This window comes from Pseudopipra pipra, chromosome 8, assembly GCF_036250125.1.
Source record: "Pseudopipra pipra isolate bDixPip1 chromosome 8, bDixPip1.hap1, whole genome shotgun sequence".
In the NCBI taxonomy this organism is placed as follows: domain Eukaryota; kingdom Metazoa; phylum Chordata; class Aves; order Passeriformes; family Pipridae; genus Pseudopipra; species Pseudopipra pipra.
Genome location: NC_087556.1, coordinates 3,185,984 through 3,204,903, shown reverse-complemented (window position 1 = coordinate 3,204,903; position 18,920 = coordinate 3,185,984). Strand labels below are relative to the sequence as shown.

General features: G+C 49.4%; 2 protein-coding genes across 2 annotated transcripts in view; one reads left to right on the top strand and one right to left on the bottom strand.

Moving 5' to 3' along the window:
• Window positions 1-227: 227 nt before the first annotated feature.
• Window positions 228-5,747, top strand: PCBD1 (pterin-4 alpha-carbinolamine dehydratase 1). The gene is made up of 4 exons (XM_064662200.1): window positions 228-503; window positions 3,540-3,671; window positions 4,035-4,115; window positions 4,620-5,747. The coding sequence occupies exons 1-4, from the start codon at window positions 501-503 to the stop codon at window positions 4,716-4,718; spliced, it is 315 nt and encodes a 104-aa protein (XP_064518270.1). The 5' UTR covers window positions 228-500; the 3' UTR covers window positions 4,719-5,747.
• Window positions 5,748-6,472: 725 nt separating this feature from the next.
• SGPL1 (sphingosine-1-phosphate lyase 1) overlaps window positions 6,473-18,920 on the bottom strand; it is a 31,490-nt gene continuing 19,042 nt past the window's right edge. The window contains exons 7-14 of the mRNA XM_064662199.1: window positions 15,182-15,270; window positions 14,131-14,236; window positions 13,573-13,671; window positions 12,680-12,829; window positions 11,413-11,651; window positions 10,695-10,841; window positions 9,605-9,725; window positions 6,473-9,519 (exon numbers count right to left, since the gene is read on the bottom strand). Coding sequence (XP_064518269.1) covers window positions 9,379-9,519; window positions 9,605-9,725; window positions 10,695-10,841; window positions 11,413-11,651; window positions 12,680-12,829; window positions 13,573-13,671; window positions 14,131-14,236; window positions 15,182-15,270 — 1,092 coding nt within the window. The 3' untranslated portion in view covers window positions 6,473-9,378. The remainder of the gene's footprint in view (window positions 9,520-9,604; window positions 9,726-10,694; window positions 10,842-11,412; window positions 11,652-12,679; window positions 12,830-13,572; window positions 13,672-14,130; window positions 14,237-15,181; window positions 15,271-18,920) is intronic.

Sequence of the window (18,920 nt, the reverse complement as noted above, 5' to 3'; positions counted from 1 at the left end):
TTAGTCCACGTGCTGCGATATAATCCAGGCTGTCCCAGGCAACGCATCTTGTGATTAGCACTGCCCGGAGCTCAGAGGGCCGGGAAGCACGTGGATACACTCAGCCAGGATCACCGTGGCGCTCATCACACGTGTTGCCAGCAGCACCCGGTGGTACCTCCTTCAGTTGGCCCTCTCCATCCTGTTCCACCTTTTCCTTGTGCAGCAGGTTAAAAAAGTGAGCCCGCGGAGAGGGGGTGGGTGGGTTCGGGGCAGACACAGCATCGCTTCGGCGGGCAGGGGTTCCGAGAGCCCCCGGCTGGGCATCCCCCGAGCCCCACGGCCCTGTGGGGCCCCGCAGGCGGGTGCCCAGCGTTGGGAAGGCTCTGCTGGCCGGGGGAGGACCCGGATCCCTCGCCACGCCTCCCGCCACCCCGGACACGCCGCGGCTCCCGCGGGCTCCGCACGCCGAGCATCGCCCGACCCGCACCGCGCACGGAGGGCACGGACACGCGCGGGGCATGGTAAGTCCCTGCTGGGAAAAGCCGGCTGTTTCTTTAGCCTTTTCCAAGGCAGGAAGGTTTCGGCGGCAGCTCCAGACCCTGAGGAGAGGCAGGAGGGAAGGGAGAAAGGAGCAGAGCGCTGTGGTTAATCAGTAACGCGGGAGCTCCGCGGCCGCTGCTGAATTACCAGAGGCAGCGCCCCGCGGGGTCCCTGCGAGGGGGAGGGAAAGAGGCCGTCAGCAATGATCTCCCGCTCCAATTCTGTAGGGCAGGGACGACCCCCGTGTGTGCTCCGTCTGCACAGCCCGTGCAACACACCCCGGGCCAGCTGGAAATCGGTTTTTCCACAGCAGCAAGAGACCGTGGGCCTTGTGACATCATTCCAGGGCTGTGCCCTTTACCTTCTCCCAGGTGACAAGTCACCACTAATATCGGGAAGGAATCCTTTCCCTGGGAGGGTGGTGAGGCCCTGGCACAGGGTGCCCAGAGAAGCTGTGGCTGCCCCATCCCTGGAAGTGTTCAAAGCCAGGCTGGATGGGGCTTGGAGCAACCTGGGAACCATGGAAGGTGTCCCTGCCCATGGCAGGGGTCGGAATGAGATGATCTTTAAGGTCCCTTCCCACCCAAACCATACTGTGACTCCCTAACTAAAATCTTACAGTTAGGGCAAAGAGGGTTGTTTCATCTCCTGACAGCTCAAAGCTCTCCCAATTTCCCATGCTGGTTCCTTTCCCTCAGTTGCACAATGCATCTGCTTGGTTTCCTGCTGGCAAAACATAAAAATCCCAACTCCTTGGCAGTTGGGAGCCAGCAGAAGAAAACAAAATAATTTAATTTCCCTAATGAGAAGAGTGTGTTTTAAAGGACTAAGTGCACTTGAAAGCATTAACGTGCCATACTGACAAAACCAGCAGGCTGGGCAATGTGCTGGGGTGGAGAAGGAGGGATTGGAGGAGGCTGGAGGGCACAGGGGTGCTCCAGGCATAGGGTTTGCCATCACAAGACACAGTGTTCAGTGGACCAAACCTCAGCCTGGCCATGCTTCCCACTGGTGCTGGGCTCTGGCAGAGGAGCTGGGTCTGGAAAAAGCCCCGGGGCCTGTCCTCCCACAGCAAAGAAAAGCATTCAAGAGAACAATTAAACCACGTCCCTCCCAAGCAGCCTGGTTTCTTGCTCTGCCCAGGGGAGGCTGGTTTGGAGCCCAGCCCCGGCATCCACATCCCTCTGCTCCAAGCAACAACTCCAGCTTTACTCAGCCTTTAGCACAGATACACGAGCAGGTTTCAGCCCCGATCCCAAATCCTGCCCCGTTCCCATCAGTCCCCAGGGCAGCTCCCACGGGTGCCCCCCTGCCTCTGTCCCCACCTCATCCAGTTGCTAAGCTACCTGCGCCCGGCTTATCACGCCATGCAGGGAAGGGCAGCGGCTCCAGGTTTATTGTGCTAAGTCATGTTTACTCACTACCTTCCCTCTAAGCCCAGAGCTCGGAGGAGGACAGGGTTGACATTTGGGGGATGGGGAGGGAGGTGACAGAGCCGGGGCTGGCAGGGGGCCGTCCAAAATGCTGCGAGGCCAAAACATGAAGGGGCAAGGAAGGCTTTCCCAAAAATCACGCAGCTGCTATGCCAGGGGAACAGAAACCATCCCAGCCCCAGCCACCCCACGCTGAGGTTCAGGGCACACCTTGGCACTCTCCATCCTCTGCAGTTGGCAGCTTTCTCCAAGCATAAGAGTCACAGCTCCACAGACAGGGAGGCACCCACACAGCCATGGGAATAGGGCATCATCTTTCCAATCTTCCTGAAAACATGCAAGAACCACCCCCAAAAACATCAGCTCCACGGCTGCCTCTCTGGTTCTGTACAGCCTGGGAGAAGGTAAACCACAGGAGACGATGATTTGCCTTAGTTGTTTAAGGTGGTAATTCTCAGCATCGATGCCCAAGCACAGTGTCTCAAGGCCCTGCTGCCCAAACACCCCCAAAAAAGTGGTCTGGATTTGTTGGGACTCACATCTAACTTACCACAGTTTGCTCTGTAGCACATAAAGGAAAAGAAATTGCAAAGAGATATTGATCTTTGTCATCACCAACTGCAAGGATCAGGTCACCCAAGGCTGTCAGAGCTCAAGGAGCTGTTGGACAACACCCTCAGGCATATGGTGGGATTCTTGGGGTATCCCGTGCAGGGCCAGGAGCTGGACTTGATGATCCTGGTGGGTCCCTTCCAGCTCACAGTACTCTGTGATTCTGTGAAAGAATTTTAATTGCCAGAACATAACCTTTCAGAGAGAGCAATGCCCCTCTGCACTCCTGCCTTCCCCAGAGCCAGAATAGATGCTTCATTTTAGTTTTATGTTTGCCTGTAATCATTTCCCAAAGCCAGGAATTGCTGCTTCCCCATCACCACCCCTTACAAACCAAGTAACAGCAGCTCTGTCCAAGACAAGGCTCACTCACAGTCTCTCCCTCTGCCCTTTTTTCATCACAGACAGAAACAGCCTCTTGAACTCCATTGCAATAGAAGGGAGATGAAAAAGGAAAAGGAGCTGAACTGCAGTTTAGTGTGACTCATCTCTGATTGACACCACTTCTTTCCTCTAAAACAGGCTCCCAGTAAATAAATATATAAAATAAATAAATAAATATGTAAAATAGGGAAACATAAAGCAATTCTCTGATGTAGAGACCGTCACAGAGTTTCAGGTTTTGGTTTCCCCCCCCCCCCCCCCGAAAATTATCTGTAATGTAGTTTGGAGCTTAACCTCACACAGGTATCATTTCTTAGTACATCGGGTTGTAACAAGGACATAAAGACACTGTGGGAGGTGTTGCAGGTGAGAGGACAGAAGGGACCAGCTGGACCTTGGACACATGCAGGATGTATCCCAGGCAGGGAGCAGAGGGCAGCATTGATATCCCACCCCTCCCACCCACCCTGCAGCTGCCTCTGTGTTCCCATAACTCCAGGATCCGTGGGATGCCTCGCTGCTCTGAACAGCTGCTCCATCATACCTGTGTCACACTGATTCGCTTTTCTTCCCTTCCCGCGGTGCCAGGCAGGAAAAGCCCACAGGCTGAGCACGGAGGAGAGGGAGCAGCTGCTGCCAAACCTGAGAGCTGTGGGGTGGAATGAGGTGGAAGGCAGAGATGCCATCTTCAAGGAGTTCCACTTCAAGGACTTCAACCGGGTAGGAGCACCAGTGGTACGCGTTTTACAGACTGGGAGACCTGGTTTGCAGAGCAGGGAGTCCCCTCTGCAAGGCTCAGCCACAGAAACCCCTCCGTGTGTCTCCTGACATGTGATGGCTGAGCAAGGTAACCTCCCCCAGGACACCAAAGTGGTCAACTCAGCACACAGTTTGTCTGGAGAAAAACTCCTCAAAAAAAAAGGAAAACCCACAGAAAACCCCAAGAAAGACACGGAACATCCCAGGCCTTGCATTTCGTTGGGTTATCTAAAAACAGGTGGTGTAAAATTAACAGTAATGGGGTGAAAAGCAATATACTGCAGGGTCAGTAGTTCAGAGTTAACTTCCCTTCTCACTTCACAGGCCTTTGGCTTCATGACCAGAGTGGCTCTACAGGCAGAAAAACTGGATCACCACCCTGAATGGTTCAACGTGTACAATAAGGTAAGAAACAGGGATGGTGGGGGCAAAACAGAGCTCTTCAGTGAGCAGATCCCTTTTCTGAGGGATAAAACAGGAGCAGCAAGTCCTGTTCCCATCAGCAGGACTTCTTCCCTCAGATGCTATTCCCCTATCCCAGACAGCCTCCAGCTTTCACAGATCCTTTCCCTCCTTGTTTTTCCCTGTCCAGCTGAGCAGGAGCTGCCCTGGCCAGTCCCAGGAGGTGTCTTTTTTAAATCATATCAGAAGTAGCAGGAGTAGTAGGGGAGAAGCTTCTGGGGAAGGAGGGAGTTGAGAAGCGGGCACAGTGGCTGCTGTGACCGAGGGAGGGGTAGCAGTGACAGCTTGTGGACAGAATAAGCTGCAGGAAGGAGAAAACCAGGCAAAGTGCCAGGCCACCTCTCCCACCCCAGGAAATGTCTGGAGCCACCTCACCTACAGCACTGGGGGAAACCATCCCTGCTCCTTCTGCCAGCAACACTCTGTCTGTCTGTCTGTCTGCTTCAGGTTCACATCACCTTGAGCACCCACGAGTGTGGAGGGCTGTCGGAGCGGGACATCAACCTGGCCAGCTTCATCGAGCAGGTCGCAGCTTCCCTCTCCTGACCTCTGGAGAGACATGAAGCCAAAAAGCCACTGTGCCACTGCCACAACCCGTGTCTAGACAGCTGCCCCCAGAGCCTTGTCCCGCTTCCAAGCTACATCCTGGGATCCAGACTGCCTGACACCTCACCCATCCCCCCACCCCAGCTCACCTGGATGGAGGCCCTGCTCAGGGTGCACATACTGAGCTTGCAAATTCCGCCCTTAAAACCTTCCTTAGCCACGTACTCCCAGCCCACCAAGTGCTGAGCCTTTCACCAGGAATCAGTCATATCACAGAAACACAGACTGGTTTGGGTGGGAAGGGACCTTAAAGATCATCTCATTCCAAGCCCCTGCCATGGGCAGGGACACTTTCCACTAGCCCAGGTTGCTCCAAGCCCCATCCAGCCTGGCTCTGAACACTTCCAGGGATGGGGCAGCCACAGCTTCTCTGGGCACCCTGTGCCAGGGCCTCCCCACCCTCACAGGCAATAATTTTTTCCTAATATCCAATCTAGACCTCCTCTCTGTCAGTGTAAAGCCATTCCCCCTTGTCCTGTCACTACATGCTCTTGTGACAAGTCCCTCTCCATGTTTCTTGTGGGCTCCTTTCAGGTCCTGGAAGGCCACAATTAGGTCACCCCAAAGCCTTCTCCTTTCCAGGCTGAACAATCCCAGTTCTCCCAGCCTTTCCTCATAGTAGAGCTGTTCCATTCCTCTAATCAACTTGGTGGCCTCCTCTGGACTTGCTCCAACAGCTCCATGTCCTTCCAGAGTCATGTCACGCAATTGCACCAGTAAATCTTTCCCAAGCCTGACTCCATCCAGCCACTGTGTTGTTGCTTCTAGAATATGCTTTCTGCCTAAAACATGTTTTGTGAACACCTTGGTCTCTCTGTAACAAACCAGCAAGGTGATGTGCAGTTTGTCATCCCTGTAACCCCTCTCCAACAGTATTACAAGCAGGCATGTGGTCTCACCCCAACTGGAACTGGCCTTTAGTAAGGTACCAAGTGATAATGTTTACAATAAATGTCTTGGTTAACCTGATGTCAGCTTGGAAAGAGGCCTCACTGATCAAATGACATCAAAAGGTCTCCCCGAGGCAGGTACTGCTCTCAGAAAGGTGCTTCTGCCATGGGAAAATTTCATAGAGAAACAGCACATGCCTTGGCCTCAAAGTGATCAGGGTCTGAAAAAGCAGATGATCAAAGCCAGAGCAGGTAAAAACTGCTCGTGTAAAATCACATGTGTGCCATAGCCAAGGCACAAACACAGGGAAGGGACAACCAAAAGGTACAAAAGCAGCACAGCAACAGGCCAGGGGTTGCTTATGTCCCAAAAAGAGGTTGGGGGTGGATTTGGTGGTACAAGATCTTCAGTAATACAATGATCAACTTGATGTGAAACCAAGAGTAGCTGCTTTCAGCACAACAGTCTGGGGAAAAACATTACAAATACCCAGTTCAGATCTGATTTTTTTCCTCTTTTTTTTTTTTTAACCCTTTAAAGTTCTACAAAGCATTAGTAGAAAATCCATAGCTCTTAAATGAGAGCTTTCAGCATCTTTGAACATCACACACACAAGACGTAGCCACAGATACCCTTTATCTTGGCAGAATGACAGAGCAGACCTCAGGCAGAGTTGTTAAGATTCATAAACCATCCCTACCTGCTACAGCCCAGGCTGGGCATGAGCAAAGACCGGGAACAACAGGTCCCCAGTCATTGAAATGACCATCGAAACAGGAAAATAAGAGCTCAAGGAGCCTAGATAGCTAAACACACCATTTTAATACAAACTAGGCCCATTTTCACCATCTCTTCAGCTATTTCAGCCTCCAGTTTTACAGTGGCAAATCAGAGAAACACAGAAATACTGCCATCAGGTGAACTCATCCTGTTTGTTCATTAAAAAGTCCACGTGGATTTACTGGGCAGGATATTATTGTGTTGTACGCAACCCTTCCATTCCCCTCTCCTCCACGTCATCAGAAAAGTGCAGATGAAATCCATGGCATGAAGACACACATCTCTTCTTGGTCCATCCCATTGGATATTCTTCAGTCTAGTACCTAAGAGCAGGCAAATCCCTTGGAAGTTCTCTGTACAAGCAACAAATTCAGTGTCCAGCTTGGAAAACCTGACAGCTGGAAATCTCACGGGAATTAACAGCCATGGAAATCCCTCCAGGTCTAAAGTACCATCCAGTCTCAGATCATAATCCAGTTCATCAAATTCTTCTTTTTTGTCTTTTAAGTAATCACACAGCCTGTTAATCCATTTTTCTAAGACCATTTGGCATGATAAAGGAGATGCAGATTACATGTGAGGTGACCAGGATGAATAAAGACTACACACAAGTAAATTACAGTGGCCCGCTCCTGACCACAGGATTACATTACAGTATAGAACAAACACACATGAAACAACTAAACCCACAAATATTATTAATAAGCAAAGCCCAGAATAGAATATATTGACTTACAAATAACATCTTCAAATACTTCCAGAAATGTGAAATGGAGCACTGATCTGTTAGATCCATCTACTTCCTGGGAGGAAAAATGCAACTAGGGAAGGAAGAGAAGGGATTTTCTCTCTCCTTCAGCCCACCCCTGATCCATCCCTTCTTTCTTTTAAAGCAGAAACAAAAAGAGTACCTCCCTTTTTTGCTTTGTTTTGTTAAATCTCAGTTCAAAAGAGAACCATCACAGTAGCCAGACACTTAAGACTGTCTCCAAAGTACTGCAAGCTCAGAGATGCAGTTATGGTCACACTGGCAAGACCTTGACAGAATAAATGGGTCCAGTACAAACTGCCAGAGCTGATAACCCCATCAAGAGACTCTCAAGCAATTCAGTGATTTCAAAAGGGCCCAGAGACACGCATCAAGTCATCAATTTCAGGGTAGATGGCCAAAATACTTTTCTCTCCCAGCACTGAGAATAAAACTGTTGGAAAGCCAGTATTCTTGCCACAGTGGCTGGGCCCAGGGCTGCACTGGTTTGTGCAGTGGCTGGTAAGTGACTTTCTCATTCTGTAAAATTACTGTGCAAGTGTGTGCTTCAGCAAGGGTCAGCTTCAGGCAAAAGGCCCTCTACAGCAGAGAAATGTCTTCTGATCCCCTATGCAGACATGGCATGAAATCTTTGCCCACGTGTGGAGTTCTGCCTGGAAAACTCTCTGTTCCAAGCAAAAAGCTCAGAGGAAACATGGGAAAGCCCTGCAGGAGTAACTCCACTGGTATTTAATAACTTAAGGAGATTCTGGCTTGGCCTTGAGGCTACAACTGCCTCACAAGCTGCACTGGGAAAATGATCTCACCATAAAAACAACAGAGAAAAATAGGAAGGCTGAGCCCTATGCCCAAGGCTTGAGCACCTCCAACTTGCTGCAGAGCTCTCCCAGCATCTTTGTAATACTGTGAAGGGACTTGGTTCAATACAACTACTACCCTACCTTACAGGCAGGTGTCCTTCCTCTGAGGCCAGCCTGCCTTTGCAGTTTATTTTCAGCATAGTACCATAAAGAGACGACCGCAGCCGAGGCCACGGCCAACAGCTGAACCCTCCAGCCCTCCCTGGCATCCCACAAAAAAAAAACAACCAAAAAAAAAAAAGCCAGAGAAGCATCAAGGCACAATGGTGAATGCCCTTTTGAGAATGTGCCTTAAAAGAATCAGTGCAAAGATTACTGCTCATACAAAAGTCACCTTTTTGATACTAAAAGATCGTGGTAAAAAAAAAAAAAAGAACCGTCAGCTTTGGCACCGTCCGTTTGCACGTGACATCCAGGGCCTGGCTAGCTCTGCTACAGCATCACGAGGGGACAGTGGAAAACCTTCAAGTTATGAGAAGGGAAACTGGTTTTGCACCTCCCTCCGGAATTGTGCAAGGTAAAAAACAGCCCTCCAGGTGGTAAATGCATGTCTTCTGGAAGAGGCAGGGAAGCAAAACAGCTACGATGTACCCGGGATTTTCAGTACCATCCAGCTCCTCTCCCTACACCACCCGCTTGGGTTTCTATTTCTGCTGCTACTCAAGAGGTTCCAGAAAAGGATTTTGTGTTGTTTTTTTCTCCCCCTCAGCAGATATTGATTGCAGTCTCGCTGAGATCTCCAGAGGGGATTTCAAAAGGAATCCGTGACCATCTTCCCTTTCCCAATTTATCAGCTCTGCATTACACAGATATAAGGCTCCCAGCACAGTCTGTTAAATGCAGTAGCTTAGAGGAATACTCAAAACAAAACAAAATTTTCAATTTATTTTCTGCCTTTAACTTCTGGGAAGATTGAAGCTTTGGAACACAACATGAGAACTCAAATCTAACACTTGGCTGGACACTGGCTGAATACCAGGTCTGAGGAGGAGGAACAGCAAGGAATGAAGTGACACGCAGAATACCTGAGGAATTTGGAGTTGTGGAATGGACATTCAACTGACCATCAACAGCCATGATAAAACAGGCAGGGGGAGGGGAAGAAAATCCCTAAAAATGAAGTTGGGCATGAAAATAATGTGGATTTCAGAACAGACTAAGACAGGGAAGGAATTCTTCCAGATCAAGCCACGCTCAGACCTGCAGTTGTAGGAACAAAGGCTTACTGCAATCTCTTCCCTAGGAAACTTTTTGATCCACTCCAGTGCCAGCTGGCAAGGCATCCATTGTTGCTGTACAGTCAGTGGTGGCTGGGAGAGCCGTTCATGTGCTTTTCACTGCAAGGAACATCCGTGCTGTAGAGGCCGTCCAGGTACGCCTGGGAAATCTCTGCTACCAAGCTCCTGTCTGGGACGGACTGTGCCATTCCATAGATAGCTCCCTAAGCAGAGAAGAGCAGGCTGTTACAAAGGAGAAACATGCCCACCCCCCAAGAACATCCCCTCACTGTGTGCTGGCCTCCTCACCATGCCTGTGGTCTTGGCGTTGAGGTCCTTCACGATGTCCTCGATGCCGTCTCTGACATCCCTCAGGAACTCTTCAGCAACGCCGGGCTTCGTGTGCAGCTGAGTAATGCAGAGATGGATGCTGGGTAGGCAGGGCAGAGGGAGACATTAACCACCTCCAGAACGTACAGCTCCCTATTTTCCAAGCAACTGACAGCACTTTAGTCCTTCTGTGAGCAGTGATAACCATGTATCTCCCTAAAAAAGCATTCCCTAAGCACCACTAAGGGTAATCCCTGCAAAATACTTACAGGAACCAAGCTTGGCGAGTTCAGCTCTTCTTCTGCAAATGTCAGCTCCTCCTCCCTTCCTTCCTGGACTTCACCATTACATTAAAGGCCTATCATTTTCTCACCTCATTCCAGGGACCTCTGGTGAGAAAAATGCAGCTGCCTGCAAGGATGGTAATCCTTGCCATCATTTCCCTCTCCTTCCTCTGCAGCTTTCAAGCCATCACCACCCCCCAGAGTGGAAGCTGGCATCCACCAGAAGGAACAGGGCTACATGCACCTCTGAGCTATCACCTCAGGCTCCCTAGACTTTGCTTCGTGTGGCCAGTCAAAAATTTTTTCAGTGCAGCTACATCTGACAGCACTGGCCCCTTTTACCCACAAAAACCCAACTACCCACTTAAGGAAAGTCTCTGGCAAACATTCATTTTACATCACTGAAAATGATCAGCCCTTCACTGTTCTTTCAATTACCTTCATCTCCAATGGGCAGCAGGAAGATAATAAAAATATATCTATAAACCCTCAGTTAACTAACGTGAGATAAAGCCTTGGTTATTTATATTTTTCTGCTTGCATTAGAGGTAAATAGAAAGCGAGCCTCAGATATGTTCCTCTGCCATGCTCATTAAAATTACTATTGCTTTATCCTCACTGCTGTATATCAGCAGTTACAGAAGTAATTCTTTCTCTGCAGAGGACAAGTCTACATACAATTTACCAGATATGGACAACACCACTCAGCAAATCATAATAGCTGTGTGGCCTGAAGATGCCTATCTTGCACACCCTCTTGCATATCCTGGCCTCCATACACTCACCTTGGTGGGAACTGTAGGACATTTAAGTTCCATCCTTTTGCAGCTAAAAAATTGGATAATCGATAAATGTCGAAAGTGTCCGAGCCAATGGAGATCACAGACACCTCTGGTTTCCCAAAAATGAAGATGCTGTCAATTTTTCTCAACCTTGGATGGAAAAAGGAGAAAAGAAATGACTGATCAGGGTTCAGACATTCTGTCCACCTAGCTGGAGCCTTAAGGGAAAAGCTACAGAAGGGAACAGATGACAGCACATTCCCACCCAAAAATCATGCAGCCAGCCCAGGTCAGTGGGAGTTGCAAGAGGAGCCGGGTCATGACATACCCTAAAGTCAAGTAAATTCAGGAAGAAATGGAAAAAAGGGAAGACAGAAAGGCAAGGGAAGACAGACTAGCAGAGAAAACCAGCTTCTCTCATGCAGCCATGCAAATACCCCAACAAGAGAGAGTATAACCCTTCTTTTGTCCTCCCTCCAGATTCCCTCCTCAGCCATAGTTGAGGCAGAAGGAATTCTCCAAGCAAAGCCAGCTGAATGAAGGTGCCTGCACCCCTCCTCTCTGGGCACAAACAAAGCATCTTCTCCCAGAACTGCCCAGCAGGTCCCTACCCAGCAGGTCCCATGCCATAGCTCCTCCAGGGAAACAGAAACAGGAGCAGTTTGGGAGGAGGAGTGCAGCACAGGGTTGAAGAGCACAACCCAAACACAAAGACACGTACTCTGACTCGAGGAAACGGGCTGTTTTAATGATCCTCTTCGTGGCCTCAACGTAGCCTGACTCTCCTATGTGCAGCAGAGTTGCCCAGCATGCAGCTATGATCCCACCAGGCCTGGAGCCTGCCACGGAGGGGGAGGCATAGATACCCCCCTGCCAGTCGGGGGCTATGAAGAACTGGTACTTCCTGTACTTCTTGTCGCTGTAGAGCACCACCGAGGAACCCTTGGGGGCGTAGCCATACTGCAAGGGGCACAGACAGTGTCAGAGAGCACCAAAAGGGCACAGGAACACAGCCAAGCACTCACCATGTGCCTGGACTGTTGATCTGTTGGAGGGCAGGAAGGCTCTGCACAGGGATTTGGACAGGCTGGATCTGTGGGCTGAGGGACACCAAGGCCCAGTGCCGGGTCCTGCCCTTGGGTCACACCAACCCCTGCAGCTCCAGGCTGGGGCAGAGGGGCTGCAAAGCTGGGAAAGGCCCTGGGGGTGCTGGTGACAGCGGCTGGACACGAGCCCGGGTGTGCCCAGGGGGGCAAGAAGGCCAAGGGCCCCTGGGCTGTGCCAGCCATGGTGTGGGCACAGGCCCAGGGCAGTGCCCGTCCCTGTGCTGGCACCGCTGAGGGACCGCGAGGGCTGGGCCCAGTTCTGGGCCCTCAACAGGAGAGACCCGGAGGGGCTGGAGCGTGTGCAGGGAAGGGAACGGAGCTGGGAAGGGGCTGGAGCAGCAGGAGCGGCTGAGGGAGCTGGGGGAGCTCAGCCTGGAGAAAAGGAGGCTCAGGGGGGACCTTCTGGCTCTGCAAGTCCCTGACAGGAGGGGGGAGCCGGGGGGGGTCGGGCTCTGCTGCCAGGGAACAAGGGACAGGAGGAGAGGGAATGGCCTCCAGCTGTGCCAGGGGAGGTTTAAGTTGGACATCAGGAGGAATTTCTTCACAGAGGGGGTTGTCAGGCATTGGCAGGGGCTGCCCAGGTTGGTACTGGAGCCACCATCCCTGGAAGTGTTCAAGGAATGACTGGACATGGCTCTCAGTGCTCTGGGCTGGGTAACAAGGTGGAGATCAGTCAAAGGCTGGACTCAGTCTTAGAGGTATTTTCCAACCTAAATGATTCTGTGATTCTGTACTTTGGCACATTGCACAAAGCACATGAACAGAGCAGCCCCTACCCCTGCACCTCAGTGCTGCCTCCCACAGAGAAGAAATGCCTGAAGGCAGGGATGGCAACAGGAATCACACTCCAAAAATGAAAGCACTGGAAGACCCTCTTCTTACCTTGTGGGTATCAGCAGAAATGCTGGTCACACCTTCTACACGGAAGTCAAAGGGATGCTTTAGAGGGAACCCTGCCTTGTCCATGAAAGCAATGAGAAATCCACCCAGGCAGGCGTCCACATGGAAGGGGATTTTGTACTTCACTGCCAGCTGTGTGTGAACAAGAGACCAGGGAAGAAAATGATGTGGCTGGGGCACCCAAACTCCAGTCACCAAGATATACTTGCCATTTCACAAATAAATGTTCACTGGAGCCTTTGGGAGCATCATGCCATTCTCAAGCCTATCTCAAGAGGATAGGAGATCTGGAAGGGCTGGCTACCTCTGGGACACCTTTTCCTGCCTTCTGCACAGAGGAAAAACAAGGCATTTTGGTAGTTTGTTGTGTCTGCCAAAGGGATATGGCAACAGGGTCTGAAAGGAGTATCCTCGATGCAGGATAAGGGCGTGAGCCAAACAAACAGAAGGTCAGAGGCCCTGGCTGGTTCCACACAAATTAAATAACTGGAGCACAGAGAGGGAAGAAATCAAGAGCTGTGTCTGAAAACTAAAATCTCAGCCCTTTGACTCCTAACTCCCTCCACACAATTTCTCAGACTTCAACGCTGATTTTGATACAACCATCAGGCCCTAAAACAAAGCCTTTTCACCAGGTGGACTATTTAGCTGTTCTTTTGTTTCAGGTATCAAGGAATATCAGGAATATCAGTCCCAAATTGCATCCTACATACTCTGCTGTTGGTCAACACCTCATTTGAGGACAGTACTACCCTTCAACCAGTGTGCTTCTCCTACCAAATTCACTGGTTGGCATCCTGGAAGCCCCCTCTGCTCTTCTTGTGCTGCTTTATTCCTACAACACACAGAAGTCCCTGGAGGGAGGGGTATCCTACCTCTGCCACCTCTTCAATAGGGTCCATAATTCCATGTGGGAACTGGGGAGCAGAACAGACCAGCATGGCTGTGTTCTTCGAGATAGCTCTCCTCATTGCCTGAAGATTTAAAGAGAGAAGATGCTCACATTCCATTTACCAAGTGCCACCCTGCCAAAAAAGACAAAAAGTGAAAACATGCAGAGTCTGGTCCTAAAAACCAACACACAAAAAGCAGACAGAGAGCAAAGCAACGAGCCACAAGCACCAGCAGGCATTAACTCATCCACCTAGAAATCCTGGAACATTTTTGTTCACCCTTATCTGAAATCTGGAGCTATTTCCGAAATACATAAATTACTTGATCCTGAATTAATCAAACAAGGCAAAGGGATGGTTTACATCCAGTTATTTTAACTTAAAGTCTCATGTGCACTGACAGGCACTTCCCTCGTGCCCTTTTTCCTTGTTTCCAGAAAGCATTCATCCCTCTTGCTACCTGGATTGGTAGATTTCTTGCTAGTTGCTGTACAGTGCTAATTATTCACAGAAAGAACAACGTGCTGCCTAAAGCGATACCTGGACATCCACTTCCATAGCCTTGGTCAATGGGATTTGAATCAGCTTCATCCCAAAGTAATGTGCTGCCTTGTCAAATGCCGCGTGGGCACTCACCGGGACCAACCTGGAAAAGTAACAGAGTGTGTGTGTCAACTCAGGCAACACCTGGTCTGGACTAACATGATGGACACTCCATCTTGAACAACCCTCTGCGTGGCCTTCTGTCAACCAGGAACTAGAATTCCCAAGAAATCTACTTTCCTGTCATATCAAACAGTATTGTACCATCTCCATCTTCCCCCGGCCACCCTCCCCGAGAGGAGATGATACAAAAAGGAAGGAGCAGCATAAATATACAAAATGAATGTAACATTTGTGTCTCCCATCTCAAATGGCAGTGGCTGTTTGAACAGCCTTAATTAACCTTGTTTTCTAAGGCCTCATATCATTATCAGGGCCTTAAATGTTAGAGAGGGAAGAAAAGAACCAGAAGAATTCAGCAGAAGACGAACACCAGTGTTTAATTTCTTTTTACATTTTCCCCTCATCAGCAATTAACCAGAGAAATAGTTTTGCTGCACTATCTAGAAAAGAAGCAGCACATTAGAGACAGCAAATCCTCTATTAGCAGTGTAATGATTAGCACAATTCCTCATTTGAGCTCCAACCAGTCCGAGCATTTTAAGGCTAAACCCTCTTTGATCCGAATAAATCAAAACCCTCAAATACTTCAAAGGGCCTGACAATCTCTGCTCAAGAAAGGCTCAAAGCTGGTATGGACAGGTTGTCTAGAGCAGCAGACAGGTATTGTCAAAATACATCTGCTCACCACAGCCCCCCCAGCAACATTTGTGCCCCCCAGGCTGCTTAAAGCTTCCTGTGCCTTTGAACCATTTTTGAACCACTTCTTTCCACCCAGGGTTCTCTCCTCCAGACAGAGATGGACAAGGAGGAGGTGGTAATGAGCTATGAAATGAAGGATTATTGAGGTCCATCAGCCACCTCAACTCAAGAGGAACAGTAAATCCCACAAGCCCCCAAAGCCAAGAGCTGTGGAGGTACCACTCACATTTCTGGCTGTTTGATGCCTCTCTCGTACGCCAGGTCTCGGTAGGCCTTGCAGGCCATCAGGATGCTCTCAGTCCCCCCAGATGTCATCTGTCAGGAAGGAAAGAAGCAAACAAGTTAAAACAACTGCTTAACATGCATGCTGCAGAAGGGAAAAGCAAAAACATAGGGATTCAGCCACAGGACAACTCGGGGTTTCAAGGCAGCAGAAGCCGGTGAACAGCACGAGGCAGCTTTCTGACATTCAGCTTGAAAATGCACATTTAAATGTTGAATTCTCCATTTAAATGGGGTGGGGGAAAGGGAAAACAAAATAAAGTATTCAACTCCAAAGTCTAACAGGAGGGGACCACACTGTATAGTCACTAGCTGGCAAACACACTCCACCTCACAAAACTGCAAGTACGTACTTAAGCTCTTGATTACCTGGGGATTGTTTATCAGGATTACAGATTAATTATGCCACGTACACGGAAACAACAAAGCTGAGTCTGTGTTAAGTCAACTGCAGTCCAGCAGGGTTTATTAGGTCTGGAGCAGTGCCACACTGAGGCACAGAGTCAAGCTCAGGGCTCAGAGCTGGCACTGCTCCTGAGCTACAAAACCTTCCCATAACCTGGAGAACTGCAGGACACAGAGCTCTCTCCCACCTTCTCTCTGCAGAGCCCAGCCTAGGCCTCATCAACACCAGGGCTTCTAAGCCCTCAAGGACCCACCAGGAGGAATTTCTGTCTTCCTCTCCCCAGCAAGCCCCTCAGTATCCACACAACCCACCAGCTGTGCTGTCCCAGCCCTCTTTACCCTGACCAGAGGAGAACAAAGGGGGTTTGCATCAGGAGTTAGAAGAGGGGAAGGTATACCCAGGTTTATTGTTGCAGACTGGAACTCAAGAGCTGCTGCAAATACATAAATTAAACTCTTTACAAGAAGTGATTCCTCAAGTGGGAGGACTGTCTCTTCTTGGCCAGGCTTTATGACTTCTGACACACAGGGGACACTGGGCACAAACCTTCCACAGTAAAATTTTAACCTGGAAAAACATGAGGTTGGTTTCTCAAGCAGCCAGCAGGACTCCCTTACTGGGAGAATCATAACCTGAGGCAAGGGGGTACCTGGGACAGTTACACAGAAGTGCAGGTGAAAGAGGAATCAAAAGCTGCTTGTCGGGCATATGGGGGACTAGTTTTGATCCTCAGATCTGCTGAACCAACTGCAACTTCCCCTTTTAACCTCTTCCTCCCAGAAATAAACATTAAAAGGATGCAATCACATTTTTATGTCTTGTGACACCTCTAAGTTTGGGGTTTCCTTGGGTTTTTTCCCAGCTGACATAGCTGAAAACCCCCAAAATAAAAAGAGGTGTGACTGTGTGACAATGACTAAACATTAAGTACAGAGACAAGGAACAAAGTTCACGGGCACAAAAACCAGCCTGCCACATTTGTTCCTAACAGGACCCAAGCCAGCAGCAGCTGCTGGCACAGGCAAGTGTGGAAGTGACTGTCACACCACAGACAACTTCTGCTTTTTTTTGGTAGTTTAAAAGCAACAGCTGTCACAGATAAAACCTAACAGAGCCTCACACTGGATAAAGACATCGCTGCATTAATTGTGAAGCAAATGGATGGTAGCAGGAACACAATGTCTTAAGTTTTTTATGGGCTGTGTCAGTCACTTCTCAACTCTTCTTATGAAAAGATCTGTCAAGCTGTCAGCTATTACCACTGGGGAAAAAAGCCCAGCTGGTATAACAGGGGCTGCCTTCCTTCCTACTGGGTGGGAGAAGAGGAATTACTGCGTACTTGTAACACTCCTTGCAACACAGATATTGCAACGATTGTGAAAACTTTGCCAGGAAGGACTTTGGGATCTTGGGATTCATGTTACTGAACACCAGGCACTCCACGCTATCAGGCCTGCTCCTTGCTGGGCAAGCATTCCCTACTCTCATCCTGATAATCTGTTCTTGAAAAAAAACAGCCTTATTCCCATATTTCAGTCTTTCCACCAAAACACCACCATCTTGCCTCTCTATATAAACAAACCTTTCCTCAAAGTCTGGCTTATCACCTGCATGGAAACGCTGAGCCATACTCAGTTTCTGGTAGGTCAGTCAACAGTTGTCAGCAGTTGGTCACGTGCAGGATAAGGAACAACATCCAGGATGGATCCTACCCCCCCGGCAGCAGGACTGGCATGCAGACAACCACACAGAAAGCTTGTTCAAGCAGCTGAAAACCACCCAAAAGGCTAAATTTCAGCCAGCTCAGCTTCCTAAACTGGCCCACAGCCAGCACATCACAAGTCTCCGCCAGAGAGAAGTACCAGAGCAGCTTGACCTGGAGGCAGCACCTTTAGCCAAGTACAGCTACAACAGCCAAGTCCTTCTGGTCCCCACAGATTGTACCTGTGGATGGAGCCTGCTCTTTTGTATAGGAGACTTTGGCAGCTCAGCTACCCACAGCAAACCCGTTCTGCTGTAGCCAGAGCCTGAATCACTGTCACGGGATCGCACTTCCCCAGCCCTGGGGCAGCCGGCACCCGGCCAGCACGCAGTGATTCAGCACCACCCAGGGCTCGCACACAGCTCTCTCCCTCCTCCAAATGGAAGTCCACAGGCTCGAGCCGTGCCATGGGAAAAAGGGGCTGGAAACAGGCATTGTTTTAAGTGGTTTTCCAACCCTGTGCTATCTTCAAGAGCCAGGCAAAGTGTGCGGGAAAAGGCGAGGAAACAGACTTTTTGTGTTCCTGAGTTATTTATTGTTTTCCAAATGGGAGGGGAGAGGAGAGAGCACAGGGAATAAATATCCCTCCTGCTTTCTCAACCAGGTATATCGCATCTGTTGCTCCCTCCCTCCAAATCCCACTGCTCTGGACCCTCGACATTACAAACAGCAGTAAGAGGTACAGTCCCTATTCAAGGATTTCCCTGGTGTGTCACTGTTAAGCTGTCAGACATTAAAAGAACCACTTTGGTTTGTGGGCTCTCAAGTTTTGTTTGCATTTTCACCTTAAGAAATGCCTCCATTCGGGCCCTGGAGACAAAGCTGACGAAAAAAAATTCATGGAGCTGAATTACCCCATGAATAAAAAAAGCACACTATAATTTATTTCTAAGGTAGCATTAGAATAAAAAAATACACCCCGGCCCACTGCATGGTCATAATGTTGTGGCAGCCTCCCATAAAACCCCTGTAAACCTGCAGGTTGTAAATTCCACTAGTTGTGTCTTGTCTCAAAGTGACCTGCTCATCACTCCAGATAAAATCTGACAGATCTGCACAGTTTAAGCCTCCCCTCAAGACACATCACTTACATTTCACTGTTCAAGTCCTACGTCAAATGTGCAGCCAGCACCAGGACAAAGTTTGAAAGCCCTGGAGTTTGGGGAGAAGAGATAAAATGGGTTTCTACAGGAGGATTAGGTTTGCATCTGCTGATTTCGTCTCCCACTTCTGCCCTCAGCTGTTGAAAAAGTGGAATTCACAGAGAGACTGACATCAAAGACGCACAGGTACATCTCCAAACACAGTTTCTCCCTACACTTCAAAGCTGCCCTTTCTTTTTAAAGGTCAAAAAACTGCTTAGAACACACAAATCATTGAAGCTTGCATAAAAGAGGTGATTTCTCCCCAAAATACAGGTGAAACAGAGCCAGCACTGCAAAACAAAGCACCTTGTGAACACGAACACATGCACACAGCAGACAGGAATGAATCCCCCAGTTCCTCCTCTCAGTG